The sequence below is a fragment of the Protopterus annectens genome, chromosome 17.part0 (assembly GCF_019279795.1).
Source record: "Protopterus annectens isolate FY-2018-M chromosome 17.part0, PAN1.0, whole genome shotgun sequence".
Lineage (NCBI taxonomy): Eukaryota > Metazoa > Chordata > Ceratodontiformes > Protopteridae > Protopterus > Protopterus annectens.
In genome coordinates, this window is record NC_056751.1 from 621,459,434 (window position 1) to 621,487,285 (window position 27,852).

A 27,852-nucleotide genomic window follows, 5' to 3' on the forward strand; every position below is an offset into this window, starting at 1 on the left:
CTATACATTGAGAAAACATACAGCTGTAGTCAGAACAACTGCAGACAAAACCATCAGTTACTATAAAAATTAACTTAAACAAGGAGCTAGGCATTAGGCTCCCTGTCCAGATGCTGCAAAGGAGTAGAGGGAATTAGCGGAGAATAGCTAGAAAATGGGAGAAAATTTCCCCCTGGCACTAAGGTTGTGTGTCAATGCTGGTAACTCGACACGTAAAAATCAACTACCAATCATTAGCAGACCGGAGTTCCGCTAGAGCCCCCCCTAACCGTAAAAAAGGAAGAAACAAACAAACTAATACTCTTCAGGAAGGACTGACACATTCAAATAACTGGTGTCAGAGCCATGGACTAAAACTAAATGTGAAGATATGCAGAACAGTATCCTTCGGGAAGTCGTCTACCCCTGGTAACTATCAACTGGACACACATCTCTAAGAGGTGACTCAGTAGTCAAGAGACTTGGAGACACTCACACAGTGATCTAGCCTTTGATCATGTATCTACAGTACCTAGAAAATTACTCTATGTTGTGCACCTTATAAACACAGATATGACCATTTAGGTCCTAGGAAGTCAATGTCCCACTGTATAAGGCATTCCATTAGTTACCATGGAGTACAATGTTCCCTTTGATATGTACCCAGCTAGCACATCCAACAAATGAAAAGTTCACAGAGGTTCCTCACTAAAAGAAAACAGGGAGTAAGCAACACCCTATCCAGACCACCTCAAAACTCTATCCCTGTACTCTGCCTCCTACAGGCTGTTGAGGAGGGAGATCTATGCCTGGTATACAAGGCATTGTTGGACCCCAGCCTGACAGACCTCCTGCATATCTGCAAAACAAACAGCACCACAATTACCCACTCTAAAGACTTAAACCTTGCTCGTGACAAACAGAATCTGCTGGAGACTACTGGAAGCTTGAAAACAAAGCATCTGGACTACATTTTGCATCCAGGGAAATACATTTTCAACTACATTTAAAATACTTCAAAACACCACCACGGCAATGCAGTTCTTGAACTTCCTAATGTCCCAGACAATCCAGTAGGATAAAAATATTTATTAAATAAACGAATACTCAAATAAAACAAAGCACAAAATAAAATAACATCAGATAAGCGCTTTCGGCTATTCAGCCTTCATCAGATCATAAAACTTATTACTGCTTTGCATTTAAAAAGAGTAGCTTAACCAATCATTTTTAAGTTTCTGACATCCTAGTAAACCAATGACCAATGGTTATAACTGTAATACTGATTTCCTATAGCAGAAGGTTACTGTTATCTGCCTGTCGGGAACCAGAATCCGCCACATAACACAAGCACTCAGGTCAGTCCAGAAGAAGTACAAATCTGGACTGTCATTGTTCATGTTGGTGTGAATGACCTGAGACGTACCTCCTTGGACTACATGAAAAGAGACATGGAAGAGCTCTCTGATCATGTAGCCAACTGACCCTGAGTAGCATCCTTCTCTCGCCAAGAATGATACCTCAGTATAAAGAAAAAATGATAAATTTCAACAATTGGCTAAGCTTCTGGTGTCATTCAAAGGGGATCCAGTGTCTGCCAGCCTGGGACGACATGCTCGACAAGCCGCGTTGCTTCACAAGAGACCTTCTGTACCTGTCACCCCTAGGCTTTCGAATACTGGCAAAGGATCTTGTTGCCCCCATAGTGCCTTTTTTAGGCTAGGCCCAAAAGTGAAACCAACCTCTGTAAACAGCACAATTAAGAAAAAACTGAGAGTTATGCTACTCAATGCCAGGAGTTTAAATCTAAAAATGCACGCGCTCGAAGCACTCCTCAGTATGGAAAACGTCGACATCTGTGAAGTAACTGAAACCTGGTTCAAGGCTCCAGAGAGCACCCCAGCACTACCGGGCTACAACTCGTACCACATGTTTTGGCCACAGAACATGGACCAAAACACAAAAGGAGGGGGTGTATCCATATTCATCATGGATACCTACACCTCCAGGTTAGTGGTGCAGCATGATACCTCTGAGATCATCCATGTGCAACTAACATCGGGCAAATCTGCAATGCAAATTGTGGCCTGCTACAGATCACCCTCCATGACCCAGGAACACCACTTCACCTTTCTGGAGACATTGTAAAACATGAAGGTCCTACCGAACACCCTAATATTGGGCGATTTCAATTACCCTACCATTAACTGGGAAAACTACTCGAGTACAAACTCCCAGGCCCAGCACTTCCTTGAATTCATCAACTCAAAACGTCCTGGATCAACTGGTAAACTCCCCTACAAGAGGTGAAAACATATTGGAACTGGTCATCACAAACATGGGCGACAGGTGTTCCACACCGGAGGTCAACCCGTCACTGGTTAGATCAGACCATAAACTAATCACTCTGGATGTCCACACCCCACCACCACCCCCAACTAAGGAAACCACAGTAAAAAAACTTTTCTAAAGCAAACTTCACCTTACTTAAGACAGAGGCGGTAAGTTTCACAGCCCCCACACTAAAGGATAACGCTGTTCAAGATGCAGAAACCTTTACAAATGCACTTTATGAGCACCTACAAGGATGCATGGATCGTGCCATCCCTAGCAAAATCAAGACTCATTCCTCTAAGAGAAGGAAACCAGTCTGGTGGACCCCTGCCATAAACAGGCTATAATAGAAGGAGGAAACTAGTTCAGAAAAAAAGCAAATCCCAAGAAGGAAAGACATCCCTGATCAGTATCACTAAGAAACTAAGGTCCCTCATAAAATCATCCAAGGCCAGCTTCGAAAGAAAACTACCCAAGGATTCAAAAGAACCACTAAGCCTTCTTTAACTATGTTAAGAATCTAAGTGGCAACTCGCAGATATGCACTGAACTAGTGCAAAATAGCACAAAATATACTGAACTTACTGATATTGGCAACATCCTGGCAGGTAGATTCAGTGCAAACTTCACCCCCCTCTCACCCCAAAAGGGCCCACAAAACTGGAAAAGTATAGTGTCCCGGAAATCACAGATGCACAGGTGAAAATAGCCCTTTCAAAAGCCAAAAACACTGTGTCAATAAGGCCAGATGGTGTCCCAGGCTGCATCTTGCACGAACTACAGAACGAACTAACCCCCCCCCCCCACCTAAACACGCTGTTCAACCTTAGCCTCTCCACAGGCTACGTGCCCATAGAATGGTGCACAGCAATGGTTATTCCACTCCACAAAGGAGGGGCCACAACTGAACCTGGTAACTATCGCCCCATAAGCCTGACTAGCCTGGTCTGCAAGGCTATGGAGCGCATCATCATGGAACTCATTAACCAAGACATTGGGAACCTCCAAACACTTGGCCTGACCCAGTTCGGCTTTGTTAAGGGCAGATCATGCCTACTAAACCTGGTTGACTTCTTTGAGATGGTCACCAAGGCCAAAGACGAGGGAAAGGTTGTTCACACAGCCTACCTTGACCTCGCCAAGGATATCGACACCATTCCCCACTCGGGTATTACAGGAAAAACTCACCAGCCTGAACATAAACCCCTACGTCACAAGATGGGTTGCTAACTGGCTTACAGACATAACTCACACGGTAAGAATAGCGGGCTCCAGTTCCGACTCTAAACCAGTCACAAGTGGTGTTCCGCAAGGCTCGGTCCTGGGACCCCTACTGTTCGGCATATACTTCTCAGAAGTACAGGCAAACACAGGAGGACTATGGCTAACCAAGTTCGCCGATGACTGCAAACTGGGAGCCATAATTGACTCTCCGGCTGACACAGACATCCTCCAAAAAGGCCTTACTGAGATGGACACCTGGTGTCAAAGTCATGGCCTCAAGCTAAATGCCAAAAAATGCATAGTCATCCCGTTTGGGAAAAACTAAACACCCACGAATTACCACATAGGTAGCAGCCCCCTTAATACAGAAGAGATAATAAGAGATCTGGGGACCCAAGTAGATAGCAATATCTCCTCTGACAATCATATTGCCAAAGTAGTTAGGAAATCATTCTACGTGGCCCATCACATCTAGAAATAAAAGAGGTTATAGTGCTCCTCTACTAGTCACTCATCAGGCCCATCATATAGTACAATGCCCCATTTAGGATGTACCTCACAAGACACTTCCAACAGCTGGAGAAACCACAAAAGTACCTCACCAAGAGGATTACTGGCCTGAAACATATGCCCTATGCAGCCCGACTGAAAAAAACTCCGGCTGTACTCAGTGGCATATCGCTTACTCAGAGGTGATCTCAGCCTGACTTACAAAGCCATGTCCAACTCAGAATTGATGGACATGCTCCACCTAAATAAATCCAAGTCACTGCAAGCCACATGCTCTAGTGAGCTAAACCTCGCCACAACAATAAATAGAACATGCTGGAGGGATAGATTCCTGTCACAGAGACTCCCCATGCTTTGGAACAAAATTCCAAACTACATTAGGCACAGCCCCTCACTAACACTCTTCAAGAAAAACCTTGATGAGTGGATGGGTAACAGAAAATACACCACTGGGATCACTTCATTGGCTCTGCTTGAGAGGATCAGTTAACCAATGGGGCGGCAAAAGCCGACACACTCTGGCTAGGCTTACAAATGCCCTCGGGCAGATAGCCTAGCACCTACCTATGAACCTAAGCTTCTCCCAGTCTTATCTTCTCTGTTCATCCTACTGGGTACTGTCAGATGAAACTGGGAAGTCCCTCCCCTTAGACTGTTAGTTGTTGTTGTGTCTTTCGGCTTTTCCCGGTTAGGGGTCGCCACAGCGGAACTCCGGTCCGCTAATGATTGGTAGTTGATTTTTACGTGCCGAGTTACCAGCCCTGGTGTACTTTCAAATTTTCTTAAGAGAGAGTGTGTGTGTATGTATGTGTGTGTGTGTGTGTGTGTGTGTGTGTGTGTGTGTGTGTGTGTGCATTTCTCATTGTTGGCTTGTCTGTCTTTGAATCTTCTAGTAATTATTTGTAGTTAGTTGTTAGATATGTTTCTGGTATCTATTCATTTTTGGCTAACTATTTTTTTTTTTTTTTTTTTTTTTTTTTTTTTTTAATTAAGAAGATTTGGAATGCAATTCTTGTGGCAGATGAAAGGCTGCACCTGGTCTGTCTGAGATTGGATACACACAGGTAGGCTTAAGTGAGAATTACTTGTTGTAGTTAGTGGTCTGATTTTCTTTTTTTCCCCAAAATGTTTTTATTCATTTTATAACACAACTTAACAGCATACTAACAAGAAAAAACAAACTATATACAATGTCCAAAACAGTTAAAAAGGCAATACACATAGAACACAATATTCTTCTAACAGATTACAAAATTTTGTCCAAGCAATTAAAGGAGTTATGTTGTTAGTCCTTGCTTTTAGAGTAGCAATCTCATTCTTACACATGTATTTCACAATATGAATAAACTCGACTTTAAAGATAGCAGTAGATTGGGATTTTAATTTTTAGTAACAATTTTCCCTTCTATTTAGGGAATAGACCATAGTAAAAATATTTACTTTTAGGAATGACTTCAGGAACACTGAAAAGGATAAGGGAGTCAGAAATTATACATCTGTCATTCCATAGAGCTTTACAAAGATATTTACAGTCTAACCAAAATGGGGAAATTATTTTGCTATTAACAACCATATGTATCCAGTCAGCATCACGGTATCTACATCTCCAGCATTTCATTTCATCTTTCTTGTACACTGCTAGTCTATGTGGGGTGAAAAAACATCTATGTAAAAATTTCCACTTGTACACATGCCAGAACAGGAAGATGTGGATTCCTTCACCAACTGTAAACAAAGTTTTTTTATCTTTTTCTGAAAGTACTTGTTTATTAACTTCACTTGAATAATTCCAAAAAGAAAAATTTTGCTAAAATCATTTGAGAATTTTATAAATAACATATATGTATGAAGTGTTATTGGGTGAGCTATTAACTGTAAAGATAAAATCCAAGACTTTTAAGTTACTCTTATTGTATACCTCTAATGAGAGTACGAGCTTAGTATATGTATAAAATTCTTACAAGTTTGGATGTCCAGCCAATTGCAATTTTGCAAACTGTATCTGCTGATCAAATAGTCTGCAGAACTTTATTAGCCGAGAGAAATTGATTCCAATGTAATAGGTCACCCTTCATTTGTGTAGGCAATAGGAAACATAATTAATAAATTCTTAATTGATTAGAAGACATAAGCTTTTTAAATAGCAATATTTGGTTTGTAAGAGGTATAAGAACAAGTTTGATCTTTCACTTTGAATGTATATATTTTTAAAAACATATAAAGATGTCTGTATGTATTTGAGTACATAGTTCAAGCAATGTCCTATTACTATTAAGAAGTAAGGTTTCATTTACTGATTTCCAATATGGTGTACAAGAAGTATAATTCCAAAGCAATACTATGTTAATACATGCGGAGTTTAAATACAAATCAATATTTGTAAACCTGATAGCATTTCATTTTTGGCTAAGTGAAGGGTATTTATCATTAAAAAGACTAGGACTGCTAATCCAGTGGGTGTAGAAAGGTACCCTGGTCTGACAGAGTTGGGAAACACACAGGGAGGCTTAAAGTAAGATTGTTTCATTTACCAGAGGGCTTTTTAGGGACTTGCTTGTTTGGTGTTCATCTGCACTTGAGAGCTACTTTTTCTGTGCTCTTACATTAAGAAATTCCAGGATCATACATCTTCTGGCAAAAGGTGTTTACCTGGTCTTTGAGTTGCGAAGCACTCTGGAGAGCTCAAAGTGCAGTCATTTATCGGCCAGAGGGCACAAGAGTTAGTTTTCAGATTTTTCCATTATAAAATTAAGCACATTTGTGCAGTGCTGCTCACCACACAGCAGTGGTTAGCATTGCCCTGTACAATAGCAATCACTTAGTTTGTAAAATGTACCTATAAAGCTAATATTTAGGACTTTAACCTGGAACACTGCAAGGTTTTGTGTGAAGCTAAGATTAGAGCAGCCAGTTAGCATGTCAAACAGCACTAACACCAGGTCACAGCCCTAACATCTACCCTTAACCCTGGACACCACTCAGGTGACCTCTAAAACCAAATCCCTAAACCATAATAGCCTAACCCTAATACAGGTCCTGACAAAATGAATATGCAATTTCCTAAGTCTTCTGCAGCCAGCTTGGTAGATACAGGCATCCTGAGAAAATGTTGCAGTTTCCACATATACTCAGACAATGTTTTAATCCTTACATAAACTAACATAGTATGCAAGAGACATACATACATAACTTCCTTGGAGGCAAAAATCTCCCTTACAAACAAGGTCCAGAACAGTCAAACTATATCCTTCACAGATACTGCTCACCACACACACAGACCTTCTTATGCTGAGGCACTTAAGAACAACCTTCCCAAAACTGAAAGACATTTTAAGCTGTCAAAATGGCAACACCTATCCTCGGCCATCACTGAAGCACACACCAAAAGCAACACCTACCACCACACATATGCCTACACCCAATGATTTCCCAAGAGCAAGCCCCAAGCATACTTTACCTGGTATTCCCTGCCATAGGGAATTCTACTGTACGACACACAGATACCCCATTTACAAGGCCTGACAAGAAGATAACCGTTAGTTGCCTATCTGGAGCTAGGATCTGCAATACCATGCACACACTCAAGCCACTGCACCACAGCTACCAATATGATTCTAACACAGTCCCTGTGGGTATAAATGACCTGAGGTGTATCTCACTGAACTATATGAAAAAGAGAAATTATGGATCTCTCTGAATATGTGTCACTGAGAAGTGCATGCTTTGTATTCAGCAGCATTTTATCTTCAAGTATGATGCCACAGTATGAAAAGAAAATGGTGGATTTTAATAACTGTCATACTTTCTTGTATCACTTGACAGGAATCCAATACCTATCAGCATGGGAGGACATGGTAAACAGACCACATTGCTTTGCAAACATTATCTGCACTTGTTCACCCTGGGCTTTTGGATATTGGCTAAAATGTTATCCACCCCTTTAAAGCCCTTTTAGGCAATATCAAAATGACAAAAAAAGAAGTTATGTACTCACCATAACGTTCCATGTTTGTTGTCCAGAATCTTGCCTTCATTCTTGCTGGTTGGGTACAGAGCCAATCCTTGGCTCTGACTCTGCTACATACTAAAGCTCGAGAACTTCAGCTGGCTCGAGGCTACCTCCTATCCCAAGATGCCAAGCGGCTGTTCCCCAAATCACATTTGAGAGACTAATGACTAAAGTATGCTAATAGACAAGAAGGGAATCAGACCACATGTTGCCAGTCTATAATCACCTCTAGTTCCTCCAAGGAAGGGGGAAAGATGGGTGGGATGCAAGAATGAAGGTCAGATTCTGGACAACAAACATGGAACGTTATGGTGAGTACACAACTTCTTTATGTTATGTCGTCCCATCTTGCCTTCTTTCTTGCTAGTTGGGACAGCATCCCCAGCACCTTATATCTTGAGTGGCTCAATGGAATAAGCTCTTCAGAACAGTCGAGCCAAAGGATGCCCTGTTCTGGGAGGCCACATCTAGTTTGTAATGAGTGATAAAGGTTTGAGGATTGACCCATGTAGCAGCAGCACAAACTGAATCCAATGTAAGTCTAGATTGAAAGGCAATGGAAGTTGACATCGCTCTAGTTGAATGTCCTTTAATTTTTCCTGGCGGTTCTTTATTGTGAGATTCTTTATTGTGAGAGTTATAGGCATAGGTGATGGTCTCAATAAGCCATTTAGACAAAGTAACTTTTGAAAGTGCCATGCCTCTTTTGTTCTCTGAATAGGAAACAAACAATTGGTCTGACTTTTTGAATTCTTTAGTCTTATGCAAATACAAGTGTAACTGTCTATGCGCATTCAATTGGTGGAGCTTGTATTCTGCCTTGTTACCATAATTAGGAAAAAGTACAGGTAAAGTCAACAGATTCATTCAAATTAGCTTCAGAACAGACTTTTGGTAAAAAGGAAGATTTTGTTCTGCGGGAAACTCTGTCTTTGTGAAAAATTAAATATGGAGGGGGGATAGAGAGAGCTTGCAATTCTGAGACCCTCCTAGCAAAAGTAATGGTTGTTAAAAAGATTGTTTTCCAAGATAAAAATGTTAGTGAACAAAAGGATGCTGGTTCGAAGGGCAGAAGAATCAAGGATGATAATACTAAATTTAGGTCCCATGGAGGAGGAGGTTCTCTTAAGGGTGGTCAATAGAAATGTACCCCTGAGGAAGGCTTTGCATAATCTGTGTGATATTACATTATATCCGATGACTCCCACATGATAATTTGATATAGCAGCTAATTGTACTGATATTGTAGCTGCCGCTGCCCCTTGATTAAAGATTTCCGTTGGAGATTCCAAAACTGCAGGTATAGGGTCTGTAAAAGGATCTATGTGCCTTTTGTCTGCCCAAAAAGAGAACCTCTTCCACTTACTTGCGTATAGTTTCCTAGTTGTCTTCTTGTGTGAGGAAACCAAAATGTGTCGTAAGGCGGGGGATATTTCAGGAAGCCTGGCTAAGATTGGAAGTGGAGTAACCAAGCTGTCAGCTTGAGGCTGTGAAGAGCGGGGTGGAGCGTTCCTGACTGATGCGTCAGAAGATCCGGCAATGGGTCCAGGATCCACGGCTCCACTTGAAGGTGGGGCCAAAGAAAGGGGAACCATATCTGACAAGGCCAGTAAGGAGCAATGAGAATTATCCTGCGACTCAACAACCTGGCTTTCTGAATAACCTTTGAAATTAATGGAAATGGGGGAAAGGCATAAAGAAGTCCCAGGGGCCAACCGTGAACGAGTGCATCCCTCTGTGACTCTCCCGGAGGAAAAATGATAGCAAAATAGTTGCTGCATTTGGCACTGAAGGGCGTGGCAAAAAGGTTGCAGCAAGGTTGGCCCCATTTGCAGAAGATTTGATCTGCAACTTCCTGATTCAGGGACCACTCGCGAGACATGAGAATTGCTCTGCTTAATCTGTCTGCTATTACGTTGGATTTCCCCGGGATGTGCATTGCTGTCAGAAAGTGATGAGAAGAAACCGCCATTACCAAACTCTCTGGGACTCTCAACATAGGGGATAGGATCTGGCTCCCCTCGTTTGTTGATGCACCATACCACCGACATATTGTCTGTTTGAATCGCAATAGTCCCTATGGGAAGAGCTCTGGAATGCTTGCAACGCCATAAGCACTGCCCTCATCTCTAGGACAATGATGTGCAAGTGGTACTAGTGATCTTTCCGAACCTTTTGGACAGTCTGTCCCAGATAATGCCCCCCCCCCACCTATCTGGGATGTGTCCATGGTCACTGTAGTGACAGGCTGGGGAAGAACAAACAGTCTGCCTATCGTTACCTGAGTGGACTGAAACTACCATAGTAGATCCGTTTTGCAAGAATCCGTAATCAGAATCTTGTGTGACATGGGTAACTCCTGTATGGACCATTGGGCGAAGAGTAGCCACTAATATCTGCATGTGTAGACGTGCCAGTGGGAGTAGTGTTATCGCTGCTGCCATTGAACCTAAGACCTTGAGGACAAATTTTGCTTGTAACTTTCTATTCTTGAGTAGAATGGACACTTACCCGTAGTGTTTGTATTCTCTCTTGAGGCAATTTTGCTACCATGTCGTTTGTGTTTAATTCTGCCCCTATACAGGTAATAACACTGACGGCAACAAGGCAGATTTTTCTATATTTATAGTAATGCCCAGGTCTGAGCAGAGATGGATGGTGGTGTCCCTCACTCTGATTAGTAGTTGCTTGGTGGTGGCTGTGAAGCCAGTCTTAAGTATGGAACAACCTGGAATCCTTGACGCCTCAGGTGAGCCTTGACTACTTGGTAAACACTCTGGGGGCTGTAGTGAGACCAGAGTAGAGCTCTGAACTGATGATGACTGGCTCCCAGCCGGAAGCACAGATATCTTCTGGATCGCCTGTCCATCTTTATATGGTCAAGAAAAAAATTTATAACGGTGAGCAACTGGAAGGGATTTCGGCAAAAATAGTGTACAAAAATGCCCAAAGTATTAGAAATATTTTAGAAAGTAAGAAAAATGGGGGTCCGCAAAGGGCAAGGAAGATGGGTACATAGGTAGATGTGCCCAGTGTCCGTATATTTCTAACACCGACAGGTTACACATTACAAGTAGGAATAGAGTAATTACTAATAAGAATTTTTACAATTGTGAATCTATGGGGCTAGTTTATATGGCCACCTGTGAGATCTGTGATTCCTTCTATATAGGGAAAACAGAAAGAAAACTCAAAAGAAGAATCTATGAGCATCTTAATGACATTAAGAATTGTAAGGCTACTAATGCCCTATTCAAACATAGTAAGGAATGCACAGGGGGGCCCTTGGGAGGAAAAAGTAGAATACAGGGAGCTCTGGTGGCAGATAACACTAGAAGCATACAACCCACCTGGGCTGAACGAATATACTAGTATATTGCCAGTCTTGAATTAAGGGCAGCTAAATTATAATGAAATTATAATGGTATTATTGTAAGAAAGTACATTAACTTGATTTAGCAATATTTTTTGATAACAATATTAACAATCCATTTGATGTAAGGGTATTTTTATAAATTATTTTCATTAATAACAATAATATGAAATTTTATTATTTTTTAACAAAGGAACCTTCCTATGATTTTTAATTTATGGTCCAGCATGTTAAATACATATGAATCTCCACTGGATGGCAGCTGAACACCACAAAGTGAATTGTTTTGTATATATGTATATTTTGGTATTTAGTCCCTTAATCTATGAAAGAAATGAGTTCATATTAACTCTATGGAAATTAATTCTACTTGTTTTAAACATGTTATAAAATGAAGAGTTTTTAAATGTTGTTTAAATGTTGTACAACTGTTGTTTTTAAGTGAATAGTGAAGCACACTTCTACCAAGAAAGTATGCAATAGGATTTTAATTAAGTTAATTGAATTAAGGTGTGTTCATTAATTAAATGATTATGTAGACTATATAAAGGGAATGTAAATGGTAACAAAGTATTCATCTGATGAAGTCTCAATGCAGCAGACGAAAACGCAAGGGCTCAATAGCGTTTATGTTTTACGATTGATTGTGTTTACCTATCTAATTTGCTGAGTGGACCGTGGTCTGGTAAATAAACGTTTTCTAGAAAGAAAGAACTTAATTGCCGTTTTTCTCCGCTTCTACACTTGTTCATCTTTATATGGTAGTACGCATCCTGAAGATCTAAGGAGCACATCCAATTGTCTTGTCCCAGAAAAGGGAGTATAGACTGCAGTGTTACCATCCGGAACTTCACTTTCTTTACTGACTTGCTGAGTCTGCTGAGATCCAATATTGGTCTCCAGTCCCGTGTCTTTTTTGGAACTAAAAGAACCTTGAGTAAATTCCGTATCAGAGTTGGTCCACGGGGGACTTCTTGGATGACTTTTCTAGCAACCTTTGAATTTCTATGGCTGCTTGATCCCTTTGGCAGAGTGGAATGACTGGGATAGACTTTGATGGGCCAGGTGGACAGTGGAAAGGAATGTTGTATCCCCTGGATATAATGGACTGTACCCATTTGTCTTGAGTCAGTTGCAGCCAGGCTTCTGGGTACAGTGATAGTCTTCCCCTGACTGCCTCCAGAGGTGGACAGGCGGGTCTCCTTTCAGGAGCGCTGGAAGGGCCGACCGGAGAATGCATCTCTGTCGCCTTGGTTCTGCGGACCTCCTCTGCCACGTGGATGGCATCTTCCATTTTTATTTTCCCCTCTGTCCCTGGGGGAAACATCACCACGAGCAACCGACAAGGCTCCTTTGGACTTTTAGAACCACAATTTTCCACTCTTCTGACCTTTGGGATAAGGTCTAGTAGGGGTGGAGAAACGCACTCCTACGGCAGATAGAGTCTTGCCATCTTGTTCGCTCCTGGTGAGAGTCTCCTTTACTTTCGGCCCGAACAAGAATGAGCCATCGAATGGGGCATCACTAAAGGAAGACTTGAAGGGTTCATCAAACTCACAAAGCCGCATCCAGGAATGTCTCCTAAGAGCTATACCTGTGCCCCGCTCGCTCCATCGGCCGCATAAGAGATGAGGCGCATGGAGGAGTTCGTAATAGATGTTAAGGTCACAAGCTGAGAATGTATCTTGTCTGACATACCCTGAGTTGTAGCACCTTGTAGGGCATCTCCTAGCTCTTTAAGGAGATCCCTCTGAAGTTGAGTAAAATGTGATGAGTAATTCAGCGACCGTAGGGTAAAGGCTGCTGAGGAGAACATACGCTTCCCATATCTGTCCATCGTTCGAGACTCCTTGTTCAGTGGATGGACAGATGCAGAAGATTCAGCGAACTCCTTCTTAGTGGCAGCAGTCACCACCTTTCCATCTACTGCAACTCCCTTTGTTAAATACTGTATCTTCCAGGGCCATAATGAATTTGTTTGGCCTCCTCGGAACAGGCTCCACTGACTCCGGAGAGCCCCATGCCTTCCGACTCACCACCGCCAGGAGCTGATCAAATGGCAGAGACACACAAGAGGTGGCGGGATGAGAGCAAAATGCCTTCAGGTATACAGATTCATCTTCAGAAGGGGAGAGGGTTTTCCAGCCGCCCCTCTGTTTAAGGATCTCTAGGATGTCAGAGAAGGAGACATCCTCAGAGGGGGACCATGGGAACCCTTCTGAGTCCTCTAATCGGTATCAGAAGTGACGGACTCAGGGGAGTCCGTGTTCCCTCTTACACTGTCTCTTTTGAGGGGATGTTCCGGGGAGGTTTTGGAAGAGGGGGTTCCCCCCATTGGGGGTTCCTGTGACATTGACTCTACTGTGGGGGTGATGGAGGGTTGGTGTAGAAGTAGACGCTGGCCCTTTTTGGGGGAAGAGTGGCTGGAGCCGAAGGTGTAGCAAACTTGGTGGAGAGCACACTCCTCATCACCTCGAAAGCACCGCGATCCCGGGCCGAGAGAGACTCTGGTCCCGAGGAACTGGGAGATCTCCCCTGCACCAAGGAGGATGGCTCCGAGGCTGATATGGGCACCGAACTCACCTGAGCCAAAGCACTGAGAGGGAGAGTTAGCTCTGACTTGACCCCCCCCCCCCCCTCCGGAGCCAGCCAGGGAGTGTTGGCTCCCTGATCCCTCAATCGAAGACGGCATTAACGAGATCGGAGCAGACGGCAGAATCGAGATATTGGGAGTGATTACTGGCTCCGACGGTTCCAGCACAACAACTTCCTGACACTCTGGCTCCGAACTCGTCCGAGCTGGAGGAGGAATGGATGGTACCCGAGATTCAATGGTTGGCTCCAAATTCTGATGGGCTGGGCTCAAAAGAATTTTACCATGGGCTGGCGTCCACAGTAACCTCTTCAGCACCCACTCCACGTCGTCGTCCGATAAACCTCTGGAGGACCGAGAGGAGTGGGTAGATGACTTGTGACTACCCACCATGAACTGTAATGGGGTAGACTGTGGCACCGAGCGTGTACTGGCTCCAATATTGGTGACTAACTCCTTTTTCTGCTCAGAGGATTCAGATGGAACTGAGAGGAGATCAGGTTTGTCAGAACCGACAATCTTCGGTTCGGAAGATACTTGTTTCTTATGGCTGCTTGACGGCTCAGAAGCTGGAGCCAACGAAGCTGACTTTTTGGTTTATCAGATTTGGAGGCCTGATTACCTTCTACCATTAACTCAAAAGGCCATTTCAGTAAACCTCTTAGAATAAGTTAATTCTTTCTTTCCTGCCTGACCCTTGCACTGAAACCATGGCATATGGAGGAGGAGTCCTGCAGATGGACTGCTCCTAGACAGTAAACACAACTTGTGTGTCTATCCGTTAAAGACACTTTCTGAGTGCATGAATCGCATTTTTTAATCCCAGATTGTTTTGTTTCCTTAGTAGACATTATGTTAAGCTAAACAAGAAACCAACTACAGAATTAAGTAGTGTAACAACACAGTCGCCAACAGAAAAGGCAAAGAGAGGTAAGAGAATTTTCTTTTTTTAAATGAGAAGGGGTAACTAGGTTGGAGGAGAAGTCTTTAAGTTAAACGACAGTCTTCTCCAGCCTGAGGAGACGCCTCTAACTTAAACGGACTCCAAGGGATAGAAAAAAAGCCCTCTAAGAAAAAACAGGCTGAAAGAAAAAGGAATCCTCTAATTTAAATGGATCCTTTAAAGGGAGCCGAAAAACACACCAATTAGGGAAAAATACTATACAAGTAATAACACTTAGAAAGGAATATATTCACAACCTCTTACTAATAGTTTTTTTTATCAAAGACCGGACTAGAAAGGTAATAAAAAGATAATAAAGGTAATAAACTAGCCTGAGTGAAGACAATCCCGCTTAAAGTGGCAAACAAGATCTGGGGAACAGCCGCTAGGCATCTTGGGATAGGAGGTAACCTCGAGCCAGCTGAAGTTCTCGAGCTTTAGTATGCGACCAAGTTGGAGCAGAGGATTGGCTCCGTACCCAACAAGCAAGAATGAAGGCGAGATGGGACAACATAACATCTATCAACCTAGCAAAAAAAATAAATAAATAAATAAAAATCAAAGCAACCTTAAAGTGTTACTGCTCAATGATGCTAGGAGCCTAAACAAAAAACTCCACACCATTTAAGCTCTCATTACTTTGCAGAATGTCAATGTCTGTTGCTTTTATTGATACTTGCTTTAAAGCAGCAGAAAGCACTCTGGCAGTGTAAGACTATACTGCCTTCTGTACGTTTAGGCCAACAGTAGCATAGACAGGAGCTAAAGGCAGAGTTGTCAATCTATGTTAGCAACAAATACAACTCAAGCTTGGTTAAGCAGGATTATTCCCTAGAGTTCATCTATGTCCACATTTCCATAGACAATGTCCTTACCATGTCCTGTCTAGCTGCAGGTCCCCTTCTATGACAAGACACTCACAACTCTTACACAGACCTACTAGAGATGCTCACTATCCAGCCAAAAAATCTATACATGCGAGACTAACTATCCCCTTCTATAGGCTGGGAAACCTACACTGCCCTCACACTTATAGGCACAATGCTTCCTGGATTTTATCAACATGAACACCATGGACCAGATACTGTGCACTCCAACCAGAGGATCAAACATACTGGACCTAGTTACTTACCAACATGGGAGAGCATTGCACCCTACCCTGTTACTTCCTCATTGGCGAGGTTGGACCACAAAGCTGCTTCTTTTAGAAATAAAACCAAACCCGAAAAACCCAACTAATCCTGGAACAGACACAAACTATTCTAAATAAACTACTTCCTATTAAGCAACAGTTTGTTAAAATTCATGGCTCCTCCATACCCAAGAACACAGCTACCTATGCAGAATTATTCACAGAAACCATGCACAAACAAGTAAAAGGTGGAACTGAAGCTGCTGTACCTATCAGAAGTAAGCCCAAATCTAACATCAAAAACAAACCACACTGGCGGAATACTTACCTCAAAAGGGTACGCAACAAAAGAAAAAAACATAATGGCCAAAATCAGAAACAGCAACTCTCAGAGGCAAGAGCTCTCCAATTTAACTACACATGAAACTAAGTCGTCTAATAAACAAGGCTAATTAAGAGGTCAGGATAGCCTCCCAGGCTAAAGACAGTCACAAGGCCTTCTTCGGCTATGTCAAAAACCTTAGAGGTAACATTCAGCAATGGGCGGAACTGGTTGTAAATGGCACAGCCTTCACTGACCAGGGTGGCATAGTGAATCTATTGGCTGATGAATTTAGCTCCAACTCCCCCCCACACACTCCCCTCCCACTATGCCCTGTGGAACAGTTTCTAGCATAAGCCACCCAACAATCAACAGAGAGCCGTCATGGCACTGCCTGCCAAGGCCAAAAACACAAGGACCCGACAATATCCCTGGTTACCGCCAAAATGACCTAAAACACGACCTAGCAAGCCTACTTGAGGCACTCTTCACTACAGCCTCAAAATGTGTTACATGCCAGGTGAATGGAGGGCCGCAAGGGCCATCCCTCTTCATGACGGTGGACCATCAACTCACCCCAGGAACTACAGACCCATCACTCTGACAACTTTAATATGCAAAGCCATCATATGAATTTATCATTGATGGAAATGACCAACAAAGACATTGCTGGCTATGGATATCCTGTCCTACATAAGATGTCTTAAGGCCTTATCTCTATACTCTTCCACAAGTTACTGAGAGGCGATCTATGCCTGGTATACAAGGCATTCTCAGATCCAGCTCTGACAGCTCTCTTGCACATCCACAAAATAAACAGTACCAGAAATACTACTTTCAAGGACCTGAACTTTGCCTGCGACATAAATAGAACATGCCAGAGAAAACCAATATGCATCTCAAAGGACTCATAGGTTCATAGGTTCATACTAGGCTATCTGCCCTAGGGCATTTATAAGCCTAGCCAGAATGTGTTTGGCTTTCGCCACCCATTTTAAATTTATTTTGCTATGCCCTTTTTCGAGGTTAGTATACTGTGCCTCTATCTAACAGTGACACAGAAGTGATGATCTCCCATCCACTCATCAAGATTCCTCTTGAAGAGAGTCAATGAGGGACTCTGCCTAACCTGGACTGGGATTTTATTCCAGAGTGAAGGGAGCCTCTGGGTTATGAATCTGTCCCTCCAGCATGTCCTATTTATTTCAGTGCTGAGGTTCAAGTCTCTTGTGGCTTCGATGGGATTTGGATTTTCTGAGGTGCAGCATGTCCATTAATTCCGGGTTGGACATGGCTTTATACGCCAGGCACAGATCTCCTCTGAACAGGCGGTATGCCACTGAGTAGAGCTGGAGTTTCTTTAACCGGCAGCATATGGCATCTGTTTGAGCCCTTTGATCCTCTTGGTGAGGTACTTTTGGGGTCTTTCCAGTTGCTGCAGGTGTCTGGTAAGGTACATCCCAAAAGGGCATTGTACTCAATTATGGGCCTGATGAGGGATGAGTAAAGAGGCACGATGACCTCCCTGATCTAGATGTGAATCCCTTCATGATTAGGTGGGCTATATAAAATGTTTTTCTAACCACTTTGGCCACGTGGTTGTCAAATGAGAGATTGCTATCAACTTGGGTCCCCAGGTCCCTAATTACTTCTTCTGTACTTAATGGATTTCCACCTATGTGGTAATTTGTGGGCACTTTGTTTTGCCAAAGGGGATGACTATACACTTTTGGCATTTAGCTTGAGGCCATGGCTCTGGCACCAGTTGTCTGTTTCTATGAGGCCCTTTTGGAGGATGCTTGTGTCGGCTGGAGAGTCGATTATGGCACCCAGTTTGCAGTCATCTGCGAACTTGGTCAGCCACAGTCCTTCCGTGTTGGCCTGTACCTCCGAGAAATATATACCGAACAAGAGAGGTCCCAGGACTGAGCCTTGTGGGACACCACTTGTAACTGGTTTGGAGTCTGACATGGCTCCAGCAATTCTAACCATGTGGGTTCTGTCCTTGAGCCAGTTTGCAATCCATCTAGTGACATAGGGGTTTATATTTAAGCTGGTGAGCTTATCTATAATGCCAGGTCCAGGTAGGCTGTGTGGACCACCTTCCCAATGGCCTTGGTGACTGTTTCAAAGAAATCAACCAGGTTTAAGAGGCAGGATCTGCCCTTAACAAAGCCGAACTGGGTAGGATCCAGTGTTTGTAGGTCCCCAATATCTTTATTTATGAGGTCCATGATGATCCTTTCCATAGCTTTGCAGACCAAGCTAGTCAGGCTTATGGGGATAGTTTCCAGGATCCGTTGAGGCACCACCTTTATGGAGAGGGACCACTGTTGCTGCACGCCACTCTTTGGGCACATATCCTGTAGTAAGGCTGAGATTGAACAGTAGTTTTATGTTTGGGTTTAGCACACACCATCTGGTCCCATTGATGCTGTGTTTTTGCTTTGGAGGCTCTTAGGCGTCTTACCTGAGCATCTGAGATGTCAGGGGCAGCACTCTGCTGGGATAGATATTTGCCCTTTTGGAGGGGGAGGGGTGTGTCGCTGAACCTTGCAGCTAGGGATGTTGGCAATGTCTGTGGGGGTTGGTGTATTTTTGTCATTTTGGACTAATTCTGAGCATATCTGGGAATTACCACCCAGGTTCCTAACATAACTAAAGAAAGCCTTGTGATTATCCTTAGTGTCCTGTGCAATTTTTCTCGCTAATACTGATCAGTGATGCCTTCCCTTTTGGGATTTTGCTTTATCATTTAGTAGCTTCCTCCTTCTATTGCATAGTTTGTTTCTGGCTGGGGTCCACCTGACAGGCCTGCCTTTGGAGGATTGGGTCTTGGTTTTATTTGGGATCGATGATCCATGCATTCCTGAAGGTGTTCATAGAATGCATTTATATAAAGGATTCTGTCTGGCTGTATTTTTTTTCACAGCCGGGGGCTTTGAAGGATTCCACCTCAGTTTTGAGGAGTGTAAAATTTGCTTTAGAAGTTTTCACAGTGGTTTTCTGGAGAGGGGGTGGGGGGGGGATGTGAATATCCAGTGAGATTAGTTTATGGTCTGATCTTACCAGTGAGGGATACACTTCTGGTCTGGAGCATAGAGTCCCCATGTTGGTGATGATCAGGTCCAGTATGTTTTCCCCTCTTGTGGGAGTGGTAACAAGTTGTTCCATAGCATTTGAGTTTATAAATTCTAGGAACCTTTGGGCTAAGGTGTTGGAGCTAGAGTAATGCTCCCAGTCTATGTTTGGGTAGTTAATATAATGGTGTCTGGAGAGACCTTCATATTTTCCAGTGTTCTCAGGAAGGCCGAGTGGGGTTCCTGGGTTTGGGAGGGTGGTCTGTAGCAGGCTATAAACTGGAAGGCAGTTTTACCCACTGTTAGTTGCACATGGATAGTCTCTGATGCTTCGGTGCTTTGCCACCAACCTGGAGGTGTGGGTATCTTTGATGAATATCGATACTCCCTCCTTTTGTGGTTCGGTCCAAGTTTTAAATAAAAGCATGGCATGAGGTATAACCTGGTAGTGCTGGGGTGCTCTCGAGCCCTGAACCAGGTTTCTGTTACTGCACAGATATCGATGTTCTCCATGCTAAGGAGGCATCTTGAGGTTTAGACTTGGCGTTGAGTAGCATTACTCTTAGTTTCTTATCCCTTGTGATACCTATGGAGGTGGGTTTGTCTTTTGAGCCTTGCCTAAAAAGGCACTATGGGGTGCAAGAGCCTTTGCCAATATCCAAAGCCCAGGGGTGACAGGTGCAAGCCGTAGCGAAGCTTCTGCGTGGCTTGTCGAGCCCTATAAGCATCGGGGGCTTGTCGAGCATATCATCCCAAGCTGACAGGCATTGGATCCCCATTGAATGTCACCAGTACTTAAGCCAATTATTGAAATTGATCATCTTGTCTTCATATTGTGGCATCATTCTTGGTGAGGGTAAGATGCTACTCAAGGTCAGGTCATACCGGCCTGGACTACATGCTCAGAGAGCCATGTAGTCCAGGGAGGTATCGTCTCAGGTCATTCACACCAGCATGGACAATGACTGAGTCATATTTGTACTTGCCTTGGAGTGACCTGAGTGCTTGTGTTATGTGGCGGATCCTAGCACCCGACAGGCTGCTCACCGTGACCCTCTCCTTGTTCAGCCTGGTGAGCGGACGCCAGACGTCAGTGTGCCTGATGATAGAGTCACCTATTACAAGTGTATCAGGTGTGTTGTTTAGTCTTAAGGGCTGTGACTAGACTGGAATTGTAGTGAGTATGGTTTCCTTCTCCTCCTTTAGCCTCCAGTTTGGCTATATGGTTGCATCTCTCACATGTGTTGGAATTTGTTGGGAGGAGGAGAGGGTTGTCTGTGTACATGAGGCAGTTGTAACATTGCCTCAAGATTCGGACATGCTAGAATAATAATTCCTTAATAATTGAAAACCAGAGTGCTGACTTATATAATTGCTTTAGGAGCAAGTGCCAGGTAACTTAAGTGCAATGTGTTACAGGTAACTTAAATGCAAAACGACAAACAGTAACTTTCTTTCAAGTGAAACAAGGAAATAAGTACAGTAAGCAATGCAGATATCACGGTGGAATTAGCCCAGGGAAATAACAAGCAAACAAACAACAAGCATATAAACAAAGCTATATTCAGCAGGCCTGGATCTAGTCTATGCTACAGCAAACAAGGTGTACCAATTTCAGTAAGATACAGTTCAAATATTCAGGCACTATAAACAGCTCAGAAGGGCAGAGTCCAGCCTCTTCTCCCACAAGAGTGCAGACCACAAACCTTCTTAATGTAAAATAACTGGCCTGAAGCCCAAGTGCCTAAACCAGAACTAATACACTTTAAGAATAACAGACACTGGGCTCTCAATCAGCAGTTCCCAACTTAGAAGGATGAAAGCTACCTGTCCTGCCACCACAGTGCATGCCACAAACCTTCCTAATGTAAAACAACTGGTCTGAAGCCCAAGTGCTTAATCCAAAAGACTTAGAATGACAGCTAAACTTTAATCAAGTTACTACCAAGCAGTAATAAATACAATTGAATACTTTAGAGAATGTCTGGATTAGTGCTCAAGTTACACAAACAAAGCTAGATCCTGCAAGACCAGGAATCGCCACAGCAAACAAGGCGCACCAACTTCAGTAAGAAGCAGTTCAGATATGCATGCACTATAAGCCTTCAATCAGAAATTCCCAGCTCAGAAGGGCAGAGTCCAGCCTCTCCTCCCACAAGAGTGCAGACCACGAACCCTCTTAATGTAAAATAACTGGCCTGAAAGCTACACTTTTAGAATAACAGACACTGAGCCCTCAATCAGCAGTTCCCAACCTAGAAGGATGTAAGCTACCTGTTCTGCCACTACAGTGCAGACCACAAACCCTCTCAGTGCAAAACAACTGGTCGAAGCCCAAGTGTTTAAACCAGAAGGCTTAGAATGAGTTACACCAAGCATTAATAAATACAATTGAGTACTTTTAAGATGATGCAAAGTAGGTAGAAACATAAGTACAGTAAAAGCAGATTAAATTTTTATTTTTTTTTTTTTCTGAACAAGTGCTGAGATCAAAGAAACAGATTTGAGTGCTGAAACTAGAAAACTGGCTAGTTATAGGGAAAAAAAACTAAGCTAGAAGGCTTCCCTCCAACACAGAAGGGCTTGGGGGCTCAAAAGCCTACAAATAGTCTATACCACTTATGAATAAGCTCCCCATCCATGTGAAGCGGAGCTCACCCTGGACCGTATTCAAGCAAAACCTTGAACACAGGATAGGAAATTGCAAATTCTCCCCTGGTCTGACCCTCGTGTCTCTGATGAACAGAGGCCGACAGTAAGCAAATTAATCGCCAATTAACATACTCTCCCACATACCCCTTAGCTAACTCATTACTAACAAACCCAATCATATAGGCATGTAAGGTACTTGGGGACAAAACTGGATTGGATTGCATGGTTTAGCCTATAAAGACCCTGGTGGAGTATGCCAGAGATCACCCCTTCTCTGCAGCAGGCTCCCCATCCATGTGAAGCAGAATTCCTCCCTAACCCAATTGGATGGGTAACAAGAAATGCATCCCTCGTTTGGCACCTTTGTCTCTAATGGACACAGGCAGCTTGTAACTAGTTCATCTCCCAGGCCCCCGCTTGTAAATGTTTCACTTCACAAGCCTCTTCTTACACTTATCAAGGGTACCACAACTTGTCAAAGATTAGGGATGCTTAAACAGGCTTATAAAGGCTCCATAGGTTATTGCCAAGTACACACATGTGGACATATGAACTTAGGCAGGTCCAAAAAGTTCCTAAATGGAAAAAAATCCCAATAACGAATACACAGTAAGAAATGTATATTAAATGAAGCACTCAGCTGAAGCAGTTGATGATCTGTCTGAATGCTAAAGGTGGCAAACAAGATCTAAGGACAGTTAGTGTACATGAGTAACACTGGAGGGGAAAAACTATGAAGTAGCTCAAAGCAAGAAGCACTAGTAAAGGCTGGATCAGATCTGATAAATGGGCTTGGTACTCCTCAGTCAGATTGTACAGCCTTGACGACTGGGCAGGTAGGATTCATTCATTTTGCATCACTTTATAAATTCTATGTCTACCATGCACTTCTTAAACAAAAAAGTACAAATTCTATAAGCTTTTTAAGTGTGTGATTGAATCAAAACCAAATAATTAGATTTAATTTGTCTAGTAATATGAACCATGTTTTAGTTCAATGTTTGTTACTTTTTTGCCACGGTGCTCTTCTGTAGGAGCTGTGGGTTAGTTTGTTTGATATTCTGATGGACACATGGGATTAATGTTTTTCAAGAAGTATTTTTTTCAAAAATTACTATCTACTCACCTTTATTATTATCTCTGTTTTTCCATCCACATCTTCTGTCTGCTGGAATGCCATCTGAGTTGGATACTGTTTTAAATGAAGAAAAATTGGAAAAAAAGCTGAAAAGAACGGATTACAATAAAAAATTGGTGACTACTAGTTTAAGTAATGGCACATGCTAATCCTCTCTATCAGAATAAAGAAGCATACTGAAGTACAGCTGTATAAAACCACTGCTTGGAATGACACATAATACTTCAAGAAGAATAATGCAACAGTGCAGGCAAACTGTTAAAATGAATGCAAGTGTGCACAAGTTTAAGTTATTTTGAATTATGCATTGCTGATACTGTAAAATACACCGCTTATACATCATAATTTCTGATATTCAGCCTACTTTCATACTTGTCGCTCATTCCAGATTAAGTCAATAAATACCTTCCATCCTGGAAAAAAAGGATTATGAATAAATTCTACAAATACAAAATTAAACTTAAAATACTGACATTATGACTTGACGACCTCTTCAAAAGCAATGTAAAACATAAAAAACATGTCAGACTCTTCCATCTTGGCTCCATCCAGTTTCTGTATTTTTTTTTTTTTGCCAGGTAAGAACCACAGAGTGTAAGAGCCTCTTTGCAAGGGTGAGCTGGGAGTTCTGGTCTGGATGTTTTAAACTTCAAGTTCCTTTAGCACCAGTATACTGTAAGCAGGTTCCTGTGTTGCTAATGTCTAAGGAGCCTGGGTACATCATGAGGATGTGAATACAAATGGAATTAAAACTGTTTCACAAGAACAGGTAATGAGAGAAAGAGGGTGACAGACAGAGGGAGGACTTCATCTCAGAAAACATGAGCAAAGAACCCATGAAAATCATTCCTGCTTACAAACCATCTACCTCAGTAATAAACTAAAATGTAAAAAGCCATACCCAGCTCTGTAAAACAGCACAGACAGGGCTCATTTAGCAAAGGATGAGAAAAAGAGAAGCCAGAAGCGACAGAAGTGCAACAACCCCTTACAGACTTTTTGCTCCAGTACGCACTTGTAACTTAACTCAGAGAGATATTTGTGGGGTACTGGCTGACAGACCCTTATCTTCTCACAGTTCAGTAAACACAACTATTCTGATAGTAGAGGAGACAACTTTCAGCAGTCTGCAAGGAATAAAGTACACACCCCAAATATAACACAGCAGAGCAGTGATTCTTGACATTTCCACCATATACGCATGCTAGACATGATGGCCAAAACCATTTTGTCTCGGAATATGAAATATACTGTCAGCAACTAAGCACATTATCTTTTAGTGTGAAGCTCTACAGGTAAGGAGCACAGCAATGTCCATAAGCATGTTAACAACTGCTGCCCAAGGCCTACATTATATCAGTACACGTGTTCCAAAACCAACAATGCAAATGAGGGACATTACCTTCATATCTTATGTTACAAAACATACTAATACCACAAGTTAACTACCATCTAAGGGTGTATAACACACAGCCAATATTGGGATGACACAACAGGAAGACTGGCAGCCTGACATGCAAGATAAATGCATAGTGTATAAAATAAACCTCTGTGTATCTGTAATGTCAGGATGTTGTGGGGTCACTTAACCCTGAAGGAATGAATATGCAACTTGTCACTGTTTGACTGCTTGGTCAGAGCTACTACTCTTGCATGCTGACTTTTTTTTTTTTTGTTAGTAGTCCGCAGTAAGCTTGATGCAAGCTATAAGCAAAGACCTGGATGCTTACTGTATTGCTGAGAAGGTAGGCTACAACAGCTGAAAGCTTCATATTATTGCAAATATAACACAGCAGGCATACCTCTCAACCTCTTAGAGCAAGAAATCTGGACAAAGCCATACTTAAAAGTAGGACAAAGGCCCAAAAATAGGGGCATTCTAAATATTGCTCTTACAAACATAGAAAGTATGCCCTGTAGGACTGCAGTAGCAAAACCCGCCCTGGATTTGGAAAAGATAGGCAGGTGGTAAAGCCTGGTGAAGGTATGAACAGAACTCCAAGTAGCAGCTTCCAAAATGTCCCTGGTAGGGACTCCCCTGAAGAATGTTGTAGAGGTAGAAGTTGCCCTAGTGGAAAGTGTTCTGACCCCCTGAGAGGTTGGTTTCCATGATGTTTTTAACAGAAATTGATAGTATGCTATCCATTTGGAAATAGTTTGTTTAGATATGGACTTGTCCTCTGCCCCTGGTGCAAAGCTTGAGTAGTAGCTGGTCAGATTTTCTGAAGGGCTTAGTCCTGTCAAGGTAGAATCTGAACTGTCTGTGCATGTCTAGAGTGCAGGATCCTTTCCCTTTTATTTTGAGGATTAGGAAAGAAGGTTGGCAAATGGACAGATTGGTTGAGAGCTACATTGGACACCACTTTAGGCATAAAAGTAGGGTTAGTTCGTTGGAATCTTGGTCAGTTAAAGCTGCTGGGGACAGGTCTCTTTCTCTTAGCAGGGGAAGGCTGGCTTCCCCTAATCAGCATGATCAGGTCCTTGTGCCATTTTAAGCATTTGAGATTGTGGCAAGGAAGCAGGTGCTTGAGATGGGGTTGTCAGTTTTTTTAGGTGTAGCTTGTACTCTTGGCCTTAGAAACTCGGTAGTTTTAGGCAAAACTGAAGACGTGAAAGAAGTCGTCGGTTTGTGTCAAGTATCGATAATGCGATGAACTTCCTCAGAAGCCAGTGCCTGCTCAGCGGCTCCGGACCCATCCAAGGTAGAGACATCCGCAGGATCCATAGTAAAAAAAAAAAGAGTCTCGTGGCATACCGGACTCCGAACGGGTCTTGGTAGTGGCCTGCGAATCCATCAAAGCGGGCATCAGGGGCTGCAAAAGTATTTAGTGACAATAAGGGCCTGACGATGAATAGTTCAGGCTTTGAACAAAGCACAAAATCAACAGTGAAGAACGTCATGGTCTGGGCCTAAACATGTGACGCAGTAAGAATGGAAATCTCGGTGTGGTTATTTGTTTTCCACAGGCGAGACCATTGCTAACTTTTTCTGACATCGGTTAGAGCAAGAAAAAAGGATCCCCAATGGGGTACTTAGCTTTAGAAGACTTCAGGATGATTCAATTTGGAAACGAAAACTCCGGTAGCGGCCGACTGGCACTCGTGCGAACTGCTTCTGTTTCGGGCTCCTCTGCAAGAAAGACTGATGTAATGGCGCGGGCTGCCTGTTTTTATACCATTGACGACCTGACATCAGTCCTGGAGTGACAACAACCAACGCAGAAATACTAAGTCTCTGGTATTCGGGCTGACTGAGGACTAACTGCAAGCAGATAACCCAGGTGTAATGACTGCAACAGTGAAACATGAAGAACATCAGGGTTTATGTTAACATAAATTTTCTGAAGGATTTGAAGTTTGAAACTCAGATGTATGTCAGTTTTTAGTGACATCAAACCTCAGATCATCCCAGTGATTTGCCAGAAAACCACACATTTTATGAGGAACTGACCAAAATATGATGCACAAATCTGGATGATCTGCGAAAATCTGGAGAGTTGAGAGGTATGGGTAGGATGCCCCTCTAAATGGAAACATTTTTTCCAAATAATCAGGTAAGCTCTATTGGTAGTTGGATTCCTGGCCTCTTGCAGGATGTGCAGCAGGATGTGCGACATGCTCTTAGAAAAGTAGCTCATGAATGGCATTATGCTAAGATCATGCCACTAGTCAGATTCCTCATGTTTGGGTGTACTAGTGACTTATTCTTTACAGCTGGAGGGAGCGAATTTGGTAGTAGTAGCAGCAATATGTTCTCATTGGAATTAACTATGAGAAGCATGAATGTCTTCAGCGGGGGAGGAGACCAAAATGAACCCAGTTTTCTTTTCAAACTTCTGAAGTAAAGGAATCACAGTACCTAAAGATGGGAAATATGTTCACAGCCTAGGCTCACGTTGTATGGGAGAAATTCTCCAGCTGATAATTCTCCTGTGAAACAAGCAAGTCTACCTCTTCATACCTTTCCACATGGCCATGGCAAACCTAAAAGTCCCATCTCCATTCACAAAGGCTGGGAGAAGACTTGCTGAGCTTGTCTGATACAGATTTCAGGTTTCTTGGGGTGTCTGTCAGTACGGGATACAAGCCTTCCAAGGAGGCCAGGTCCCAGACCTTCACATCCAGCCTGCAGAGAGGATACGAGTGATCCCCTTTGCTTGCTTATGTACCATACAATCATGGTTCTGTATGTTGTTACTTACAATGGACTTAAGTGCTAGACTATTCTAGTTGCCTGGAATGCCAGCATCAGAACCAGCATTTTATTCACAAAGATGAGTTCCTCCTGTTTTGGACCTTCAGGTGGGCAGTATGGGCCCCTCAAGCTACAGTTAAGGCATCCGTGTGTCTTCTGAGGTAAAAAAGGGCATATCTGAATTGGCTAACATTTGGTGGGAACACCAAGTGAAGTACCTAATTATACAGGGTGTAACGCCCCAGCACTGACCCCCTAATCAAAGAGCCTCAAGCCTCACCACTGGCAACAGCTAGGGGACGTACACATTGGGATGACAAGTACACACACACAGTAAAGTACATTTTCCAGGAAAAAACAGTCCAAAT

At 42.9% G+C, this 27,852-nt stretch overlaps 1 protein-coding gene across 1 annotated transcript in view; it reads right to left on the reverse strand.

The window, feature by feature from the left end:
• The window catches only part of DEAF1 (DEAF1 transcription factor), a 992,297-nt gene that overhangs the window by 85,346 nt on the left and 879,099 nt on the right, over positions 1-27,852 (reverse strand). The window contains exon 9 of the mRNA XM_044059223.1: positions 23,278-23,343. Coding sequence (XP_043915158.1) covers positions 23,278-23,343 — 66 coding nt within the window. The remainder of the gene's footprint in view (positions 1-23,277; positions 23,344-27,852) is intronic.